General features: G+C 38.9%; 1 protein-coding gene across 1 annotated transcript in view; it reads left to right on the top strand.

Annotated features, from left to right (window-relative positions):
- Positions 1 to 19,757, top strand: part of SGK1 (serum/glucocorticoid regulated kinase 1) — a 116,543-nt gene that overhangs the window by 82,048 nt on the left and 14,738 nt on the right. The window contains exon 3 of the mRNA XM_067010845.1: positions 2,445 to 2,520. Coding sequence (XP_066866946.1) covers positions 2,445 to 2,520 — 76 coding nt within the window. The remainder of the gene's footprint in view (positions 1 to 2,444; positions 2,521 to 19,757) is intronic.

The following is a 19,757-nucleotide window of genomic DNA, read 5'->3' as shown; positions in this document are numbered from 1 at the left end:
TTTAATTACTCACATCTGGAAATAATGTTTGTAGTCTTCCCGAGTTGTTCCTCAAAACCGATTCTTTATTTCAGGGGCTATTATCTGGCCCTGACCTGGAAGCTCCTAGGTGATTAGCTCACAGGCCAGAGAGGATGTCTTCTGGGGTACAGTGATCTCAATAAAGAGACTTAAAACCATTTCATGAGAAACAGTGAAAGGAAAGAGGACCAGCTAACCTGGGAATGGAAGCCTGAAGTGAGACATGACAGCTACTTTCTAATATTCTAGGTATTATTTTATCAAAGAGAAAGTAGATCTCTTCTATGTAACTCAGGAGTGAGCTAGAACCAGTGAGGAACGCTTCAAGGATCCACACTTCTGTTCAACTTGCAAAGAATTTTCTAACAAAGGGAGTAATACTTAGTGGAAGAGGTAATTCCTTTGCAGGAATTTAGACTGGGGCTGCTTAGTGAAATTTGAAGGATGTTTCTGCTTTGTCACTCAAACTGGTATCCACGGAATGGGGCTGGTCTATACCTTCTATTTTTTTTTCTCCTGGAGATTTATATTTTCATGATTTTTTAATCACAATTTGGCTCCTAAAATGATGGTTCCTGTCAATTAAAACAAACTACATTACCAGGAAATCCATTAATAAAATGTAGACCGCTTACATATTTATGTATGAAATATTTTATGTGTGTATCTGATATACTAACAGACATAGGATGATGATCTAGTCCTAGATGTTCTTGTTGGGGGTGGGGAGGTAAGAACACAATATGAAATCTACCCTCTTAACAAATGTTTGTGTGCAATACAGTAATGTTAACTACAGGCACATGTTGCTAGGCAGATCTCTAGAACTTAATCTTCTTACATAACTGCAACTTTATACTAGATGTACGGCAACTCCCCGTTTCCCCTTCCCCCAGCCCCTGCCAACCACCACTCTACTTTCTGCTTTTACATGTTTCACTAATCTAGATGCCTCTTATAAGTAGTATCATGCAGTATTTGTTCTTCTGTGTCTGGCTTGTTTCACTTAGCATAATGTCTTCAAGCTTCATTTATGTGTTGCATATGACAGGTTTCCCTTCTAAGTCAGAATAATATTTCACTGTATGTGTATACTACATTTTCTCTATCCATTCATCTGTCCATAAGCTTTTAGGTTGTTTCTACCTCTTGGCTATTGTGAATCATGCTGCAATGAACATAGGGGTGCAAAGAACCCTTTGAGATCTTGATTTCTACATGTTCCTTGGTATTAGTTCAGGACAAGAGAAAGAGCTTGTGCCAGATTGTAAATGGACACACTGCTTCGTTCATCAGTAGAGATTTGCTATGGAAAGAAAATGTCAACAGAACTAAACAATCTGCTTAGTGACATTCTTGCTGCAATGGAAGGAATACGTCGAGTATTTTGAATACTTTGACTATTGCTGCAACAGAAGGAATTTATCCATTAAATAGTAAAATACTAGAGAATTTTCACAGTAATCAAGTTATCACACTACAAAATATATATAAATGGAACATCCATTTGAACACTAAGATTTATATTTCCCCAACTGAATATATGTTTGAAAGTCACACATCACAATTATAGAAAATTGCAACAACAAAAAAAAGGATTATTACTGTTCCCTGGTATTTATTGAAAGATTCTATTAGTTGGATGTGATGTGCACCAGGCAGAGTCTTTAGGTTGAATAAGTAATACATATTGCATAGATGCATGTGCTACTATTTAAAAATAAGGATTCTGTTATAATTATAAAATAAGAATTCATACTAAAGTGCAACTGAATTAAAAGTAGCTCTTTCTGATTATGTGTTTCCCCAAGCATATATACTAAAAGTACCATCTCGGCTATGTAGAAGTTCAAAATACTTTTTATTTTATTATTTTTAGTTTTTTTGCCCATGCCACACAGCATGCGGGATCTTAGCTCCCTGACTTAGTTCCCCGGACAGAGATGGAACCCATGCCCCCTGCAGTGGAAGTGCGGATTCCTAACCACTGGACCACCAGGGAATTCCCCAAAATGCTTTCTATGTGGTGGATATTCTTACATGAAAACGCTTGCTAATCATGCAGGGCCTCTGTATCCAGCTGTGCAGTTTGTGTTATGCAAAAGGCACAGAAAGAGGGAGCAAGTAGGAGGCTGAACTCCAGCCCCCATGAGCCCTGGCAGTGAAACCACATCAGGCATAGGATCACTATCCATCCCAGTTTGCCCAGGACTGAAGGGTTTCCCAGGATATGGGGCTTTCAGTGACACTACCAGCATAGTCCCGGACAAAGCAGGCATGGTTGATCACCCTCATCAGGTCACAGATACACTTTATGTTCTAGTTTCAGCCTTGGAATCTTTTCTGTAGAACTGTAGGCCTGAAACAATGGAAACAGTGAAGCCATTTTTCCACATCGTTTCTTTTCTCCTTTTGTTTTCAAGGTGAAAGAGCCATGTAATCATGCCAACATCCTGTCCAAGCCTGACCCAAGAAACTTCTGGACTAATGATGACTCAGGTATTATTGGAAAAATACATTCTGGCCCTGGGATATATAGAAAGCATGTGGCAGTAAAGCCCCACACAAAGGCAAGGTTTAGGGGAAATTTTTGGTTTTGCCTGTTTGTTTCTTTATACATCGTCCAACACTTGAATGTACTTCACAATCACTTTTTTATAAGTCCCTTTATTTTATCTTCGTTTTCAATTTCTGAAGCATGTATACCATTAAGTACAGCTTGACGAATTGTGAAGTATATTCAAGTGTTGGGGGAACAAAGCAATGAGTCTATTTCCTGGAGTGGAGGACAGGGAAATAAGATAAAGTGGGCAAATATACTGATCCAAATGTCTCTTCCAAGGGAGGGAAGGGATTAAAAACCCTAAGGTGAGTCATATTCCAAATACTCAGGGGAGGGCAAGCATGACATGACTTGCACTATCAATCCGGAAGTAGAAATCTAATCAGAATCAGAGGAATGCTACTTTCTGAGATCAGAGAATATGCTTCAGGTGTGTAATTATAAATTATACTCGGACCAAGGGTAGGTATGTTTTTTATAGGAAACTGAAGACATAGCATCTTTTCATTCTTTTCCACAAACGCATTGAACCATGAGGCCTAATGACACCAAGTAAAGACACTAGAATTGAGAAGAGAAGGTTCAGTAAAAGAAACAAAATAATTAAGAGGGTGATTCTAGAGCTTTCACCTTCTCTAATTAAATAGGGTCTAATTAAGTGGAGAATTGTGGTGTTACCTAATATTTGTATTAGGCCTCACGGTTTGTTTATTTGTATAGATCTCAGTGTGTTCACAAAAACCTTATTTAGTGTTTGGGCCAACCCTATGAAATAGAGGAGCACATGTGAGAGATGAGATCAGATGCTGAAAGAGGGTAGCTGACATCCAAAGTTCATGAGCAGAGAACGTCAGGACTGGGAGGGGGATGGAGAACCTGCACTGCTCAGCTCTGTATCACTCTTCCTAGGAAGAAGCAGCTCTCCTCTGAGAAGCAGCACAAGCTAAATTGGTGCTTTAATCTTTTCTTTATGAAAGAGAGTCAGAGACTATGCCTATTAGCAGAAGCAGGAGGGCTTGGAGAGGGAAAAACACTCTGCTGCCTTTTATTCAAAGACCAGGCTCACAGTAAACTTATTATCAATTTCATCTGTCAAAAAAATTGTTCTGTCTTGTTTTATGCCTTTTGAAGAAAGATGAAGAAACATGGAAGTGAACGGGCCTATTTATGCCATCATTGTGATCCATTAGTAGTACAGCCACAAAATAAACAAGCTGTCCACCGGCTAATACTACTATTAAGATCTACAGCACGTATGCTGTGAAGGAGCCATGTAGAACAAAACATAACAATTAAAACATGATTTTTTTTTTTTTTTTTAGTTTTTTAAGGAACTTCCATACCGTTCTCCATAGTGGCCATATCAATTTACATTCCCACCAACAGCGCAAGAGGGTTCCCTTTTCTCCACACCCTCTCCAGCATTTATTGCTTGTAAAGTTTTTGTTGATGACCATGCTGACCGGTGTGAGGTGATACCTCATTGTAGTTTTGATTTGCATGTCTAGAGAGACGCAAGAGGGAGGAGATATGGGGATATATGTATATGTAGAGCTGATTCACTTTGTTATACAGCAGAAACTAACACACCATTGTAAAGCGATTATACTCCAATAAAGATGTTTAAAAATAAATAAATCAATGATTCTTAAAGTTATGCAAAGAGAATGGAATTAGAAGGGAATCTGTACAGGCCAGATCCAGAAAATGCTGCTTAGGTACTTTTTGGAGCTGGAGAAACTGTGTTACAAGAAAAACTACTGCAGAACATGTACAGAAATAGGAATAGGAATGCTCTGGATCTACTCATCTTAAAAACTTTTAAAAAAATTTTATTGTATCTTCAATGGGGTTATGAAGATAGTATCCCTTTTGTAGTAGCGGCTCACTTAATAAAGATCCTCTCCAATAATCAATTCCTAGACTAAGGTCTATGTTTAGTGCTTTGGTGGGGAGAGGTAGTTGGTCAGTCAATGACTGAGACATGGGTATTAAAATCTCCACCTATGGTGGTAGAATTATCTTTTGCTTTTTAAAATTCAGTCAATTTTTACTTTATATATTTTGAAGCTCTGATATTAAGCACATACACTCTTATAATTGTTGTAAGTTCTTGATGAATTGTGTTCCTCTATATCTCTGGTAAAAGTCTTCATTTGAAGTCTTTTTTTCTTTTTCTGATATTAATATAACCTAGCCAGCCTTCTGACACCTACTCTTCACATGATATATCTTTTCTATCCATTTACTTTCAACCTACCTGTGTCTTATAGTTAAAATGCTTGTCATATAGACCTCATATAGTTAGGTTTTCCTTTTAAAGACTATCTGACAATCTCTGCTTTTGCTTGGAATGTCTAGACAAATTACACTTAATGTAATTGTTAGATATAACTATACCATCTTGGTATTTGTTTTCCTCATGACCCTTCTCTTCATTTGCTGTTCTTCCTTTTATGACTTCTCTAGAATTATTTGAGTATGTTTTAGAATTCAATATTAATTTATCTATTGGCTTAGTGGTGACTTTAAGGACTACAATTAATAAGTAAGTTTTCACAGACCATTATAGAAAACTTCAAACAGTATAGGTCAATTTATCCCACTACTCCTCCCATGCTTTACATTATGGTTATATATATCACTTCTACATATGAAATTAAACCAATGGTATAATGTATTTAAAGGAAAACCATCCTTTGCATTTTCTGAGATGTTTACCATTTATGATGTTCTTCATCTCTTCTTGAAAATCCAGTTTTCCTCAGAAATCATTTCCTTTTAGCCTGGAAAAACTTCTTCTAGTGTTTCTCATAATGCAGCGATTCTCTGGCAATGACATCTCTCAGTTTTCTTTTATCTTTATGATATGGCTTTATAAATGAAAATATTTTTATTTAATTCTTGAAGGATTTTTTTTCTAGATATAAAATTCTAAGTTGATGACTTTTTTTTTTTTCTTTTACCGCTTTAAAGATGCTGGTCTGTGATCTTCTTGTCTCTATAGTTTCTGATGAGAAGTCAGTGATGATTTAAATTATTGTTACCCTGAATGTAATATGTTGTCTTTCATTGGGTGCTTTAATTCTTTTTTTTTAATCTTTGTTTTTTATCAGTTTGACTATGGTGTGTCTAGAATAGAATCAATGTTCTTTTTTTTTTTTTTTTTTTTTTTTTTGCGTTATGCGGGCCTCTCACTGTTGTGGCCTCTCCCGTTGCGGAGCACAGGCTCCGGACGCGCAGGCCTAGCGGCCATGGCTCACGGGCTTAGTTGCTCCGCGGCATGTGGGATCTTCCCGGACCAGGGCACGAACCCGTGTTTCCTGCATCAGCAGGCGGATTCTCAACCACTGCGCCACCAGGGAAGCCCAATGTTCTTTAAGATGTAGAACTCTGAGGTTTAGGAAGTTAAACATTCTTCTAGTCTATTAGTAGTTTTCTTAGAATTTGAATCTGAGGGATGCAATTGTTTCTGCTGTAGTTTCTACACTGCAGCATGCCCTTTCTTCATCAGGACATCAGCACCCCAACTAAAACTTCTCCTAGATACCTTCAATTCTGTTAAGTGTAAACACAAGCTAAAGCAACTCCACAGCCTTCTGCAACATGCAAATTTATAAGCCTGCAAATGGATTGCTTACAAAGACAATATTCTAGTCATAGTATGAATTTTATTAGGGTAACTTTTCCCAGTTCCTGAAATAATTGTGATAAAATGGTTCCATCTTTTCCTCCAGCAAATATATTTCAGTGAATGGATTATTTACATTCAAAGCCAGCCATCATCAGAGAGTATTTTACTTATTTAATCTAATGTACAGTCTCGATACACTGTTTAAGTAGAGTTCAATATTGGAGGTAACTAGTCAAGATTGCTTAATAGAAATAGAAGTTAAATTTAAAAATCTTTTGTTTTGAAGTAGGGAATTACTGAGGGTTAGCTCACCCTGAAATCTGGTGGGATTACCTAGATTTTCACACCCATCATTTTTTTTTTTTTTTTTTTTTTTTTTTTGCTGTACGTGGGCCTCTCACTGTTGCGGCCTCTCCCGCTGCGGAGCACAGGGTCCGGACGCGCAGGCTCAGCGGCCATGGCTCACAGGCCCAGCCGCTCCGCGGCATGTGGGATCTTACCGGACCGGGGCACGAACCCGTGTTCCCTGCATCGGCAGGCAGACTCTCAACCACTGCGCCCCCAGGGAAGCCCGAAAAGTAATTTTTTAAAAGCTTTTTTAAAAAACATAATATGAAAGTAGCATATGTTCATCATAGGAAAGAAATGGAAAATTAACCACCCATAATCCTCCCACCCAAACTTGATTTCATTGGACTGGACTCTCTTGTGAATTCCCAGCATTTGTTCTGACAATAAGCAAACAGGCTGCACAAGTTTAGGCTCTTTCCTATTATCTTTGTTTTTAGGCCTTAAAACCTGATTTGTTTGTTCTGGCACACCTTTGTTTTTCAATTGCTGGTCCTTCAGTAGCCTGTAACATCCTCTTAAATGAGAATTTCAAGGTAGGATGAGTTTCCTCACACTTTCAGAATGTGTGTTTTTCCAGGTACTATTATTGGCAACACAGATAATGGCCTTTACTTAGAGGAAGTCAGATAATGCAGTTAAACAATGAGGTTTCTTTTGCAAGGGCCATGATTTTAACTGGGCACCTGTTTTGCCAGGTAGGAAAGTGTAGCTCCTTGATGTTCGCCCTGGGCTCTTACTTGAAGTCACTTTTTAACAAAATGCAACTCTATCCTTGGGATGTTCAAAATGTCTAGATTTCTTTCAAGCAAAAGTTAAAGAGGAAGATTCATTATTGTGCAAATTTTTTTCCAGAAGGAAAACTAAATTTTCCCTTATATTTTCAGGATTATCATTATTTCTTTAGATTTTTTAATGATTCATCACATTTTAAAATTCAGCCCAAATTTCTGGGGATGTAGAAATCAATATAAAGAGGTATATTCATATTTATATGGGAGCAGTAATTTTTGTACCAAATGTAGAAATGAAAAGATGCATAGTTTGAAAACATATGGACTACAGAAATATTTCAGTGTTTCAGAGAATACATAAAATTAAATCATTGTGTTAACATAAGGAGAGGGAGGACTTAATTCCATAGATCTTTCAAAGTGGAGAAAATCTAACTTCTAGATTTTTTTTCTTAAAAAGCAAAACACTCTCATATTTAATATCCAGAAAACTGTTGTTTCATTCCTCAAGATATGGAATTATCTAACCCCCTCACCCTGCCAAAAAAAAAAAAGTGAGAAAAGTTAAACACAATCTGCTTACACAGAAACTTTCCATCTGATACTTGTTGGCCAGTGTAGACTTTGCCTCTTGCTGTTAGAGATAAACCATTTGGTAAAAATCTGTGGATACAAGAAGATCTCTTAAGTAGACGGATCTCATTACTCAGGTCTTAACTAAAAAAGGTAGCTATCTCAGTAATGAAAGCCACCTTACCCACAGTGAGAAATTCCAAATATCGCATAATGCCACCCATGGGAACAGAGATGGAGGTAGGCTTTGCAAAGAACAGGGGCGAGATCATAAGAACTCTGCGCTCCTGGCTGCTTCTGACTTCCCCTACTTCTACCTCTCAGAGCTTTCAGATCAAACTTGGTGTTTATTCCCTCCATCTTAGATCAGGAAGCCACAATCATCCTCAGTTTTCTGAACCGCATCTCTTTCAGCCAACTGGACTCACATCAGTGCTGACCAGCAGACCATCTGGCCATGCCTCCCAGTGAGCCACGCGTGGAGCAGCAGGAAACTGCTCAACACTACTTTCTGCTGTGACTAGTGCTGTGAGCTCTTGAGTGAGGTCGCCTGAGTTTGCCACCAAGTTCTATGCTTATTACCTGTGTGACTTTGCAGGAATGATTTCCCCTTTCTGTGCTTCCATTTCTTTCACGTGCAAAAATGGAATATTATAATAGATCATAGTTTTGTGAGGGCTAAAGGAGATGATTCGGGTAAAGGTACTTAGAACTCTGTCTAGCATATAGTTAATGGTCAATTTATGACAGCTCTTTTTTACTTGGAGAAAGAATTATGTCATTTCTACAAACCTGAACACTCATCCCCCCGCCATATATAAGGTCTACAATCTGTGGATTGAAAGAAGAATACATTTTATTTTGTCATTACTCTTACTATTTCATACTTTTCTGAACCCATAACTTGTTTTTTTTTGTTTCGTTTTGTTTTTCTCTTCTCTCTGAACCAAGAAGCTCATCGTTCATTGTCTTCTGTTATCTGAGTCCCCATACACATCACTGATAAGCCTCCTGAAAATAAACATATGGCTGGACATAAAACCCTCAAACTGGAAAGAACCTTAGACATCGCCTATTCATTTAGATAAAATATTGCATTCTTAAGCAATGGTCCGTAAAGCAGAAAAGCACTTAAGTTTTGCAAGACTTTAACCATTTACAACGGTTTAGAGGGTTCCCAGTTCAAGGACAGGTAGTTTATTCCGGTGAGTAGCAAAATGTCATTTCAAAACTTTTCTGTTTAAAGTTACTTAGAGTCACACGCATCTAGCATTTAAGTGTGATAGCAAAAACATTATCAAATCCGGTCCGCATGATGGTCCTGCTGCCTAGTGTGTGAATGTGTAAAGGTGTGACTATAGATTCATCCAGCTCAGCGCAGAGAAGCCCCCTCCCTCTCCCTCACATTGTGTCAGTTAAGTTTTACAGTTGGAACAAAGTCTGTTTCTCCCTTTGTTAAACTCACAACTTTCTCTTCCTCTTGATTATGACCAAAATTACTCGTTATTTCTGCTGTTTGACTCAAAGCTAAACTAGCAGTTTTTTCATAATTTTATTTTTCTGATTCCCCAGCATTCTTTTTTTTTTTTTGGCCTCGCTGATGGACATTCGGGATCTTATTTCCCTGACCAGGGATCAAACTCTTGTCCCCTGCATTGGCAGGGTAATTCTTAACCACTGCACCACCAGGGAAGCCCCATAAGTTTGTTTTTTTATGTCTGTGGGTCTATTTCTAGAAGTTCATTTGTATCATTTGAAAAAAGGGTTTTAGATCGTTGCCTTAATATCAGAAATATTTTATCTGGTCAAATATAAACGTAGTTTACAAAATTTGAAGAAAAATTATTTACGATTTTAAAATTGTATGTAGTAAGGAGAATAGGCCAATGACATGAAAACAGGCTTTCCCTGGGATGAAATGGTCCACAGAGAGGGGTGGGTGCAGGATAGAGAGTGAGGGATTAGGAAGGGAGGGGTGGGACGGATGGGTTGGAGCCTAGTGAGAGGGAGGTTTGTGTGAATCCAGGATGCCCACAGTTGAGAATAGAATTAAAATTTAGGCTGCAGTGAATCACCAGGAGATGAATAGATGAGGTGTGTTTTAGAAACCTTTCCCGATCACACGGTGTACCATCCTCTGGGTTTCCCATGCATGTTTTAGCTGTAGGAAGGTTCCCCTGAACCTGGAGATTTGGAACCCAAATCTGTACCCATGGTACCCATGGAATGGGTACCATGCAGTATTACTTTAAAGGGTCTGCATTTGCTCACCCAACCTCACCAATCCTCTCAGCCCCAAGAGTGTCCAGCCTTATGTCTCATCCAGCTGTGGGTCTAGATGTGGTCAATCCAGGTTGCATCACAGCCCCTGAACGAATTTTGTAAGAATTTCTCTCTTGCACTGTCTTTTTTTTTAATTTTATTTTTATAAAGGGGTTTAGCTGATTTTCAATGCTGTGTTTATGCCACTTTACACCCACTTGATTCACTTACAGAGAGATCTCAATAAATACTTTGTGTGTGTGTGTGTGTGTGTGGTATGCGGGCCTCTCACTGTTGCGGCCCCTCCCATTGCGGAGCACAGGCTCAGCAGCCATGGCTCACGGGCCTAGCCGCTCTGGGGCATGTGGGACCTTCCCGGACCAGGGCATGAACCTGTGTTCCCTGCATCAGCAGGCAGACTCTCAACCACTGCGCCACCAGGGAAGCCCAATATACTTTCTAAGATTAAAAAAAAAAAAAAAAAAAATTTAGGGCAGGGAGCCCTGAGCAAACTCATTGGTAAAGTGAGAGTTGATTGAAATCAATTGATTCTAAGATTCTTTCTTACTCTGAAACTCCTTTATTCTATGAAGGTGTAAATTGACAACAAAAAGAAAATGCAAGAGGATTTAGAAAAAAAAATGGTTTAGGGTGGGCTGGGACCTTTGGAACAGACTTCAATGAACGGTGTATCTCAGAGAACTCTGACCTTTTTTCCTCAGAAGCACGTGGCAGTCAGCTCTTTCCGCTGATTAAAATTTTGGCACTTAGAGGAAAATTTTACATTAATAGTTCAGCTGCACTGTTCTTATAGGTATTAAATTACGTAACACACTTGAGTTTTCAAATTGTTCACCCATACCTAGTCTCATCTGATCTTTCCAATCAAACCCTGAGGGATTAACTAAATGGGTGTTAACCCTGAGGACACTTAAAGGAAGTTAAGTGCTTTGCCCAGAGCTAAATATTTAGTCATAAATTCTAAAACACAGAGCTGAAAAGTCAAATCTCCTGGAAACTCTTCTGGTTCTCTTTCTACCGCTTCAAAAAGGTAAGAGGGGAGCTTTGTAATGAAAGTAGCTTGAATGTGGACACAAGTGCTTAGGGAAATAGCAGTAAGTCAAGGAGGAGATTCCAACTGACTTGTGATCTTGCCATTGGGTGAGGCAGTTAGGAAGAGGAGGAAATTAAGGTAGATACAAGGTTTGTTTTACAGAAATTAGATACAGTGTATCTCTCTCTGCCCTGTACTCTGCTAGGTTCTATGGACAAGGAAGCAACAGTTGTCTCACTGGAAAGCTTAGGTAGACAAACTGGACAGACACAGGTGAACTTTGAATAAAGGAGTGAAAATACCAGTTAAAATCATGATCGCTGCCTACAGATATGTAAGGGATTGGTTTTTAAAACAGATAGAGAGGCAGATTATTTTAATGTTTAAAAGCAAAGCTTTTGGTATCAGAAAAAGCTACCCTTGCATTCTGTTGGGTTTTCAAAATTCTTTTTATTGAAGTATAGTAGATTTACAATATGTAACTTACGATATGTAATTTTCAGGTATATAGCACAGCAATTCAGTTTTATATATATACATTCTTTTTCAGATTCTTTTCCCTTATAGATTATTACATAATATTGAGTATAGTTCCCTCTGCTATACAGTAGGTCCTTGTGCATTCTGTTTTTGCCATTACTAGCTATGTGGCATCACATAACCAATGTTTATCTCTTTAAGCCTCAGATCCTAAGACTGTATAAGGGTATTGTAACAGTTTTCATAGAGTCATGATGAGGATTAATTGAGAAATTGCATAAAAAGCACTAAAACATAGCGTCTGCCACTTAGTATAATCATTCAGTGTTGGCTATTATCATAGATGCCCTAAACTGTGGAAGTTACAAAGAGGAACATGTTCATTTCTGCTTATTGGTATGTCCTTAGCATCACTGATGTGCCTGGCTTTAGAACACGCAGGAGAGCCATTCCTTATAAAACGTTCATGAGGATATTTGAACATAGTCTAAGAAAGAACTTTACCGATTGATACTGGTTGACAATGGTAGAGATAGCCCTGGAAGTAGAGGTCAGTCCAGTGAAAAATTAAAGTGAAAGCTCAATAAATGTTTATCAGGAATACTGTAGGCACGTTCACAGCCCCTAAGATCCTTTTAACATCGGTAGAATCTGTTCACAATAATATAAACAGCATGAAATGAGGCTGTCAGTGCTGTTCAAATAAAAACTCCAACTTTCATATATATATATACAATAGTTTCAAACTTTAAAACAAAGAGAAAAGGAGCATTTAGCGTGCTGGATGTGAACTCTCCTGTCCTTCGCACACATGACACAAAAATACAGTAGAACTAAAGTGAGTAGTGGTTGGGTTATTTTGGGAGATGGCAATGGGTCTACAATGGTCCAAACACATGCCCTCACCCAGTCTCATTGTGAGATAGATGATCAGAAAGCAGGCTGTGAAAATCAGAAAGAATTGCTCTGTGAGGAAAAAGAATTGGCTCTTATAAGAAAGACAATGTTAGATCCAGCAGCACCATGTTCTTACAAGACTACTTGTGTTAGAAACTTTTACTATTATTCCTGGAAGTACTTTAGCTATGGCTGGTGTATTTGTTCCTCTCTGACATCTTTATGTAAATGTACTTTCTAGTATTTTTCAAATATTAAAATTTTAATATTTTAATAATATTAATGTGGTATATAATGTGTTTTATATATAAAGTATATATATACACAATGTGTGTAATATTACGTCTAACCCTCTATACTGTTTTAAGAAAAGAGATGGAAAAGGAATAGCAGTCTTGTCTTGGGGGAATCTTACAAAGTCCCTGTCAACCTTACAGAAACTGCTGATCTTAAATAATGACAGTCCTAAGAAAAGAATATGGAAAGTGGAAAGAGACAGAAAGAAGGAAGCAGAGAAGAGTGGCAAGTGGGGCTTAGACAGAAACTATGCACATTGGGCTCCTTTCTGCTCTTTGGTTATTTGTTCCTATTATAAAAGGAAAAGTCAGAAGGCAGTGGGCCATCAGTGATGCTTACGAGAGCAGCTTGTAGATATAAAAGTACAGTATTTACAAGGTGGTAAAGAGAAAAAAGAAAATGCTTTTGCTTTTAAAAGGTAAACTCAAGAGTTGTTAAATAGAACTTGCCAAACTGTATTTATGTTGGTACATTAAAAGATATATAAACAACATGATTTGAAGAATGAATTTCAGATAGGTCTCTCATGATGATCTATGTTTGTATTCTAAGGCTTTAGATTTTTAAGCAATAGTTTGTGAATTGTGAAATAGAATCATTGTAGATACTAACGATAGTAATAGTCTTGTTTCTTTGGAATATTCATTTGCTCTAAATGAGGATAGAATACAAGGCTATTTTATTTTATTTTATTTATTTATATATTTTTTTTGCGGTATGCGGGCCTCCCACTGCTGTGGCCTCTCCCGTTGCGGAGCACAGGCTCCGGACGCGCAGGCTCAGCGGCCATGGCTCACGGGCCTAGGTGCTCCGCGGCATGTGGGATCTTCCCGGACCAGGGCACGAACCCGTGTCTCCTGCATCGGCAGGCGGATTCTCAACCACTGCGCCACCAGGGAAGCCCTACAAGGCTATTTTAAACATAAGAGTTTTATAAACAAATAACATTATAGTAACTTCTCTAAGTGACCATATTTATTTAGTGTAGAAAGGGAAGTATTATTCATGATTCCTATCTTTTGCTCACATCTGTTTAGTTTCTTCTCTGTCATTTTCTTGTGGTCTTAAAAAAAGTTTATTTTTATTCTTTTAGCTGTCATTTATATTTTTGTGAAATGGTGATTATGAAACAAAAAAGAAACATAAATAACAGAAGTAGTTAATATATCTGAAACTTCTGACTAAATCATCAGTGTGTGTGTGTGTGTGTGTGTGTGTGTGTGTGTGTGACAGCTAATCTTGTTAAAAGGATTCTATAATTCCAACTCAGAAACAAATAGTACTATCAAAAAGACTGATGGCATGACCATATGCTTTTAGAAAATTAGGCTCTAATGGCTAATCATAGAAGTTCTGATCAAGGAAATAATAATAAAAACAAAAATAAATTTATTCCTATTAACTAGTCTAGAATAAACATCTCCCACTGAAATGCGTCATCTGAGCAAAAGATCGAAGCTTTTAATGTTCATCTTAGGGTTTTAAGCTGAAAAATAAAAATAAGTAGGAGAAATTACAGTGGGCCCAGCAAAGAGATTTATTCATCGAATACACACAATATTTATGGACCATTGATCAGAGCAAAGCATATGTTAGGAAGTGAGGAAAGACAGTTGCACAAAATAATCCTGCTCTTCAATGTCTCAAGTTATGAGAAAATTATAAACATGTGCACAGATTCCTGAAATCCCTGCTCAGCTGAAGGTGTTGTTGCTAGAGGTGACGAGACCAGTGAGGTTATTGGTGGTCTTTACAGTTGGGAATGAGCTTTAAAACTTCAAGAAAAGCTGTGGGGAAATGGGATCGCTGCCGTAGCTCCTGCAATTCTAAGAATAGCCAATAACAGAGGCATAATGGACACCTCCCAAAGTAGCATATTAAGAAGTCAGGGGGCTTCCCTGGTGGCGCAGTGGTTGAGAGTCCGCCTGCCGATGCAGGGGATACGGGTTCGTGCCCCGGTCCGGGAAGATCCCAGGTGCCGCGGAGCGGCTGGGCCCGTGGGCCGTGGCCGCTGAGCCTGCGCGTCCGGAGCCTGTGCTCTGCAACGGGAGAGGCCACAACAGCGAGAGGCCCGCGTACCACACACACAAAAAAAAGGCAGGGCTTTTTTAGGCATCAGAAGTCCTAAGGTGTCATATCCTGACATCTGGGGTATTTGGCTTCTTCCTATTGTTGCCAAGTTGTGGTGCCACTGTGTGAAATATGAAATGTGCTTTAGGTGACACTCTGAATTTCACACAAAAATTGTCTAGTGGCAAGACAATGCCTTCCATACTTTTACACAATATTTTCAAATATATTAAGTGGCTATCAGATAGAGTAGTGAACGCTTCACAGTAATCTTTCTTTGAAGTTTTGCTTGGTAAACTGATGCAGTGCCTAACTTTCATTGGGTTACTAAGAATAGGTTGTAAATTATTAGCTAAAAAGAGTAGGAGGACTAGAAAATGGCAGAACCCAAATATTAAAGCCAACCAGGAATGTCCTAAAAATAATGAAACATACCCAAATCTACCAAGCGCTAAGAAAAAAGCAAATGAACATGTAGAATCCTCAGGAAATAAAAATGCAAGTGCTTAGTATCAAGTCTGTGGGTTCTTGCATGTTCATATCTCTGTGTGAGATGAAGCTGTGTGTCATACCCTCATGTGATGGATGACACCACAGAGTTACTGATATAATCACTGAGTTCTCTGATATGATCACAGAAGTGGACAGCTGCAATATGACACCCCCTTTCTGGGACATAGCTGGAGGCCAGTAGTGAAGGAAAATCCTCTCCGTGTGCAGAACTTAAAAGAGCAGTGCACCTGGCTGCTCATTTTGCTTGGAAGGAGGCATGGGATTATAATAATATATAATATATATAATAATATTATTTTATTTATTTATTATTTATATAATAATAAATTAAATTAATATATATAATAATAATTCTTGGGCAAGAAGAACAGTAGGCATTCTGCAAGGACTTTGCACCCTCTTCTAAGGAAAGGATTAGTAGGTTTTTGGTTGTAAGCAGGATAGTTGTATCATTTTAGGTGGAAGTATGACCTTGTCATTGTCCTTTTATGGAGATTAAGTGAGATTTAAGGAGATGCATATGGGTCCAAATTGACAAGGGCTGGTCTTGTGATAGTTAATTTTATGTATCAATTTGACTGGGCCACAGTTTCCAGATATGTGGTCAAACACTTCTAGATGTTTCTGTGAGAGTATTTCTTGTGTGAGATTAACATTTTAATCAGCGGGCTTTGAGTAAATCAGATTGTCATCCAGAATGCTGGTGGGTCTCATCCAATCAGCTGAAAGCCTTAATAGAACAAAAACTGACCTCCTCCCGAGCAAGAAGGAATTCTGCAGGCAGCCGAGAGCCTTCAGGCTTGAACTACAGCAACTGCTATTCCCTGAGTCTTCAGCCTGCTGACCCACCCTGCAGATCTGCAGATTTTGGATTTGACAGCCTCCATAATCTTGTGAGCCAATTACTGAAGATCAATCTCTCTCTCTCCCTCTCTCTCTCTTTCTCTCTGCCCATATACTATTGGTTCTCTTTCTCTGGAGAACTAATACATGTGTACTTGCATATAATCACAGAGGTATGACAATGCAGTTTACCCACCGACTTGGTACTAAGCATCTGCACCACTTGCGCATGGCAAGTGGCTCTTGACACTTCTGACAAGCTAGTGGTCATTCTGCTATGGCTTTAAAACTCCTTTGTCCAGGGTGGCACTGCACACTAGGGGCCCCTTTATCAAGACCTTATCATTGTATAGAGAAGGATATTTTAAAAAGATATAGGGTAGAAAAGCTTGGGACTAAACGTTCATTCAGGTTTTCTGGTAATATGAAAGTTATGGAAAAACTTTGTATATATGATTACAAGATAGAAAGAAAGGATTCTGTGAGGTGGCTGTGTTACCCTCCATGTTCTCAGGCTGGAAGTGAGGTTCTGGAGCTGTTAGAGAAAGTTGATTGAATGACAAAAGTCAAACAGGTTATGACGGCATTCTTTTCTCTACACCAAATTCATGTGGTATCATTAATGAAGAGGGTTTTCCCTCCCTTTCTTCCTGCATATCTGCAGAGACAGTGTGACATTTTGCTACCATCATCTACCGAGGGTACCTCTACTTTTAGAGATTATTCAGGGCAATCACAGGAGGCCAGGAAGAGACCCTGAGAGCACCAGGTTGCCTCTCTGACTGGCCTATGCTTGTTATCTTTTTCTTTTTTTTTTTTTTTGTGCTAGGCGGGCCTCTCACTGTTGTGGCCTCTCCCGTTGCAGAGCACAGGCTCCGGACGCACAGGCTCAGCAGCCATGGGTCACGGGCCCAGCCGCTCCGCGGCATGTGGGATCTTCCCGAACCGGGGCACGAACCTGCGTCCCCTGCATTGGCAGGCGGACTCGCAACCACTGCGCCACCAGGGAAGCCCCTATCTTTTTCTTTAAAGAACAGTTCTTAGTCAATTGCCAAGGCTCATGAATATGATCAATACAGCCCCTAAAAAAACTGGGGAGGTTCATAACGGGAACAGATCAGAAGGCTTTTAGATGAAAACAGAAGTAAAGTATCATGAAACCTAATGGGACTCTCATTTGTAAATGCTATCTTTATAGACAGCAAAGAATTTGGGGGCAAAGGAGAATTTGAGGGGCAATGTAAGGAAAGAAAAAGGAGGATACATTTTTCTCACTTGTTGGAAGATTCATCTGTGGTCCTTGGAGCAAGAGGCTAAATTGACATTTTCCCAGCCTGGGCAGATGAAAACCTAGATGGCTACCCTCCCAATGGTTTGATTCTCTGAACTTGACAAACTATCCATTGAATGTTGTCTGTAGAAAAGGGCATTTACTTTAGTTCTCTCAAAAAATGGTTATTCAATATGCTTGTTTAATGATCCCATTGGACCCAAAGCCTTGATTTCAAAATCTTCATGTACCTCAAGTATAAAAATCTAGTCCCTCAATTTTTTGAAGCAACTGAGTAGCATAATATAATATGTAATATAATAGTTAAGCCTGAGTGGGGGGCTGTTTGGTTTGATTTTGTCTTGCGTTTTACAGTGAGGTGTCAAGTGACTGCTAGGGAAACATATACCCTTGATTATTTGGTGAAGGGAAAAAAACCTAAATTTGGTTGAGAACAAATCTTATGCCCAACAATATATAAGGGGCATATTATTAAACCATTTCATTTATTAAGCATTTTCTATGGATCAGGTACTCTTTGGGGCACCGGGGATACTCTGGAGAGTAAGATAGGTACTGTCCCTGGCTCACAGAGACTTATTAGTTGGGGGAGACAAACAACAGCACTCAAAAAGTCAGCTAATAAAACTAATATGCAAATAACAGAAACAGGATAAGTGACACTGTGTAAGTGATGTTTGATTGGAGATTGTTAGGCAGGGGAGAAACCTGAATTGTTTGTGTTACCTGGTCTTCAGGGAACTCAAGGTCCAGGGAGTCACCCGAGATTTAAAATAGTAGCACAAAATCCCTGACAATGGAGGGCGGGGAGGGGCACGCAAAGGATTAGCTGAATGTGGAGCATTATTTTAAGAAGTCACAAGAGGGGCTTCTGGGCCTTCAGAAGTTCCTTTTTAGATTTATCGTTTCCCAGATATCACAGAATTGTACAATCAATGTTAGAGCTGCAAGCGAACTTCTAGCACATTCACTTGAGAAATGAATAATCTAAAGGGTTCAACATGCCCAAGTCTGCATTTTAATGGCATTAAGGCATAGCAGGGCCTTAGGAAAAGTAGAAAGATCTGTAAGCTTACCTTTGCTTTCGGGAAAGCACTATTCAATTTAACAAAATAAATTCAGACTTTGCCCTCCCTGAGTTTAGCAACGCTGTCCATCTTGGGTATCCCTGTTAGACCCAGGACTTAGCACGGTGTCTGGCACAAGAAAGGTGCTCTGTGGAGGCCTGAAGGATTAAAAATAACAGGCCACCATCAGTTGGTGCTTATACCTCTTTCTGTAACTGAAGGATAAGCTAAACGACCTAGAACAAGCATCTTCTGTGCTGCTAGCTTTCTCTGACCTGCTTTCAATGATTCTACCCTCTCAACAGGCCCATATTTACATTCTATTATTTCCCATCCACCTTGAACAACTAAAAACTCCTCTGGTTTAGCTTTTGGCTTACTTTCTGCTTTTTCACCTTAAATTTAACTTTTACTTCAAACACTTGGTAAACAAGCACTTATTCTGTTATCATGGCATTTAGTTCTGTACTGCCTGTTCCTGGGACATTGTCTGTGTGGAGACCAAGAGAGAAGGGGGAAGTTTGAAAAACGAAGAGGATCACCTTTTCAGGCCTTTAAAGGAATTCCCATCCAACTAGTCTGACCTTGACCCAGCAGATTAAGTGGCCCACACTGTTTCTGCTCTTTAAACACAGCACATAACCGTTATTATTTTGATTTGTTGGAGCCCTTTGCATTACATGATGCGTTCTGTTTGTGGCTGTGATATGTGTGGAGTGGGGTAAGGAACATAGACACATTATATTTTCTTTTTGCTTCTTTTTTTTTTAAGATATGTCATATTTTCTCTGTGAGATTCCAACTTGAGTCAGCACTTTAAATTCTTAATTTCAATTATTTTTCACAATTTACATTAAGTATTAGTATCCCCATTATACAGATTAAGAGATAGAGATTTAGAGAATACCTTGTCTAAGCTCTCACAGGTAATGAGCCTCAGTTGTAGCTGACTTAAGTGTACTGCAAAGATCTCTATCCTCAGTACATTACTGTCACTGCTGAGCTTGCTGTGGGAGGTGACATAAAAATTGTTTTAAAAGTTGCTTTACATAAAAATGATGCCATTCAACCTTTTGCCAGACACCCGTCCCTCCCGGTTTTTCCACTACT

Source organism: Kogia breviceps, chromosome 13 (assembly GCF_026419965.1).
Source record: "Kogia breviceps isolate mKogBre1 chromosome 13, mKogBre1 haplotype 1, whole genome shotgun sequence".
Classification (NCBI taxonomy): Eukaryota; Metazoa; Chordata; class Mammalia; order Artiodactyla; family Physeteridae; genus Kogia; species Kogia breviceps.
Note: the sequence above shows the minus strand (reverse complement) of the source record. Positions and strands in the feature narration are given on the sequence as shown.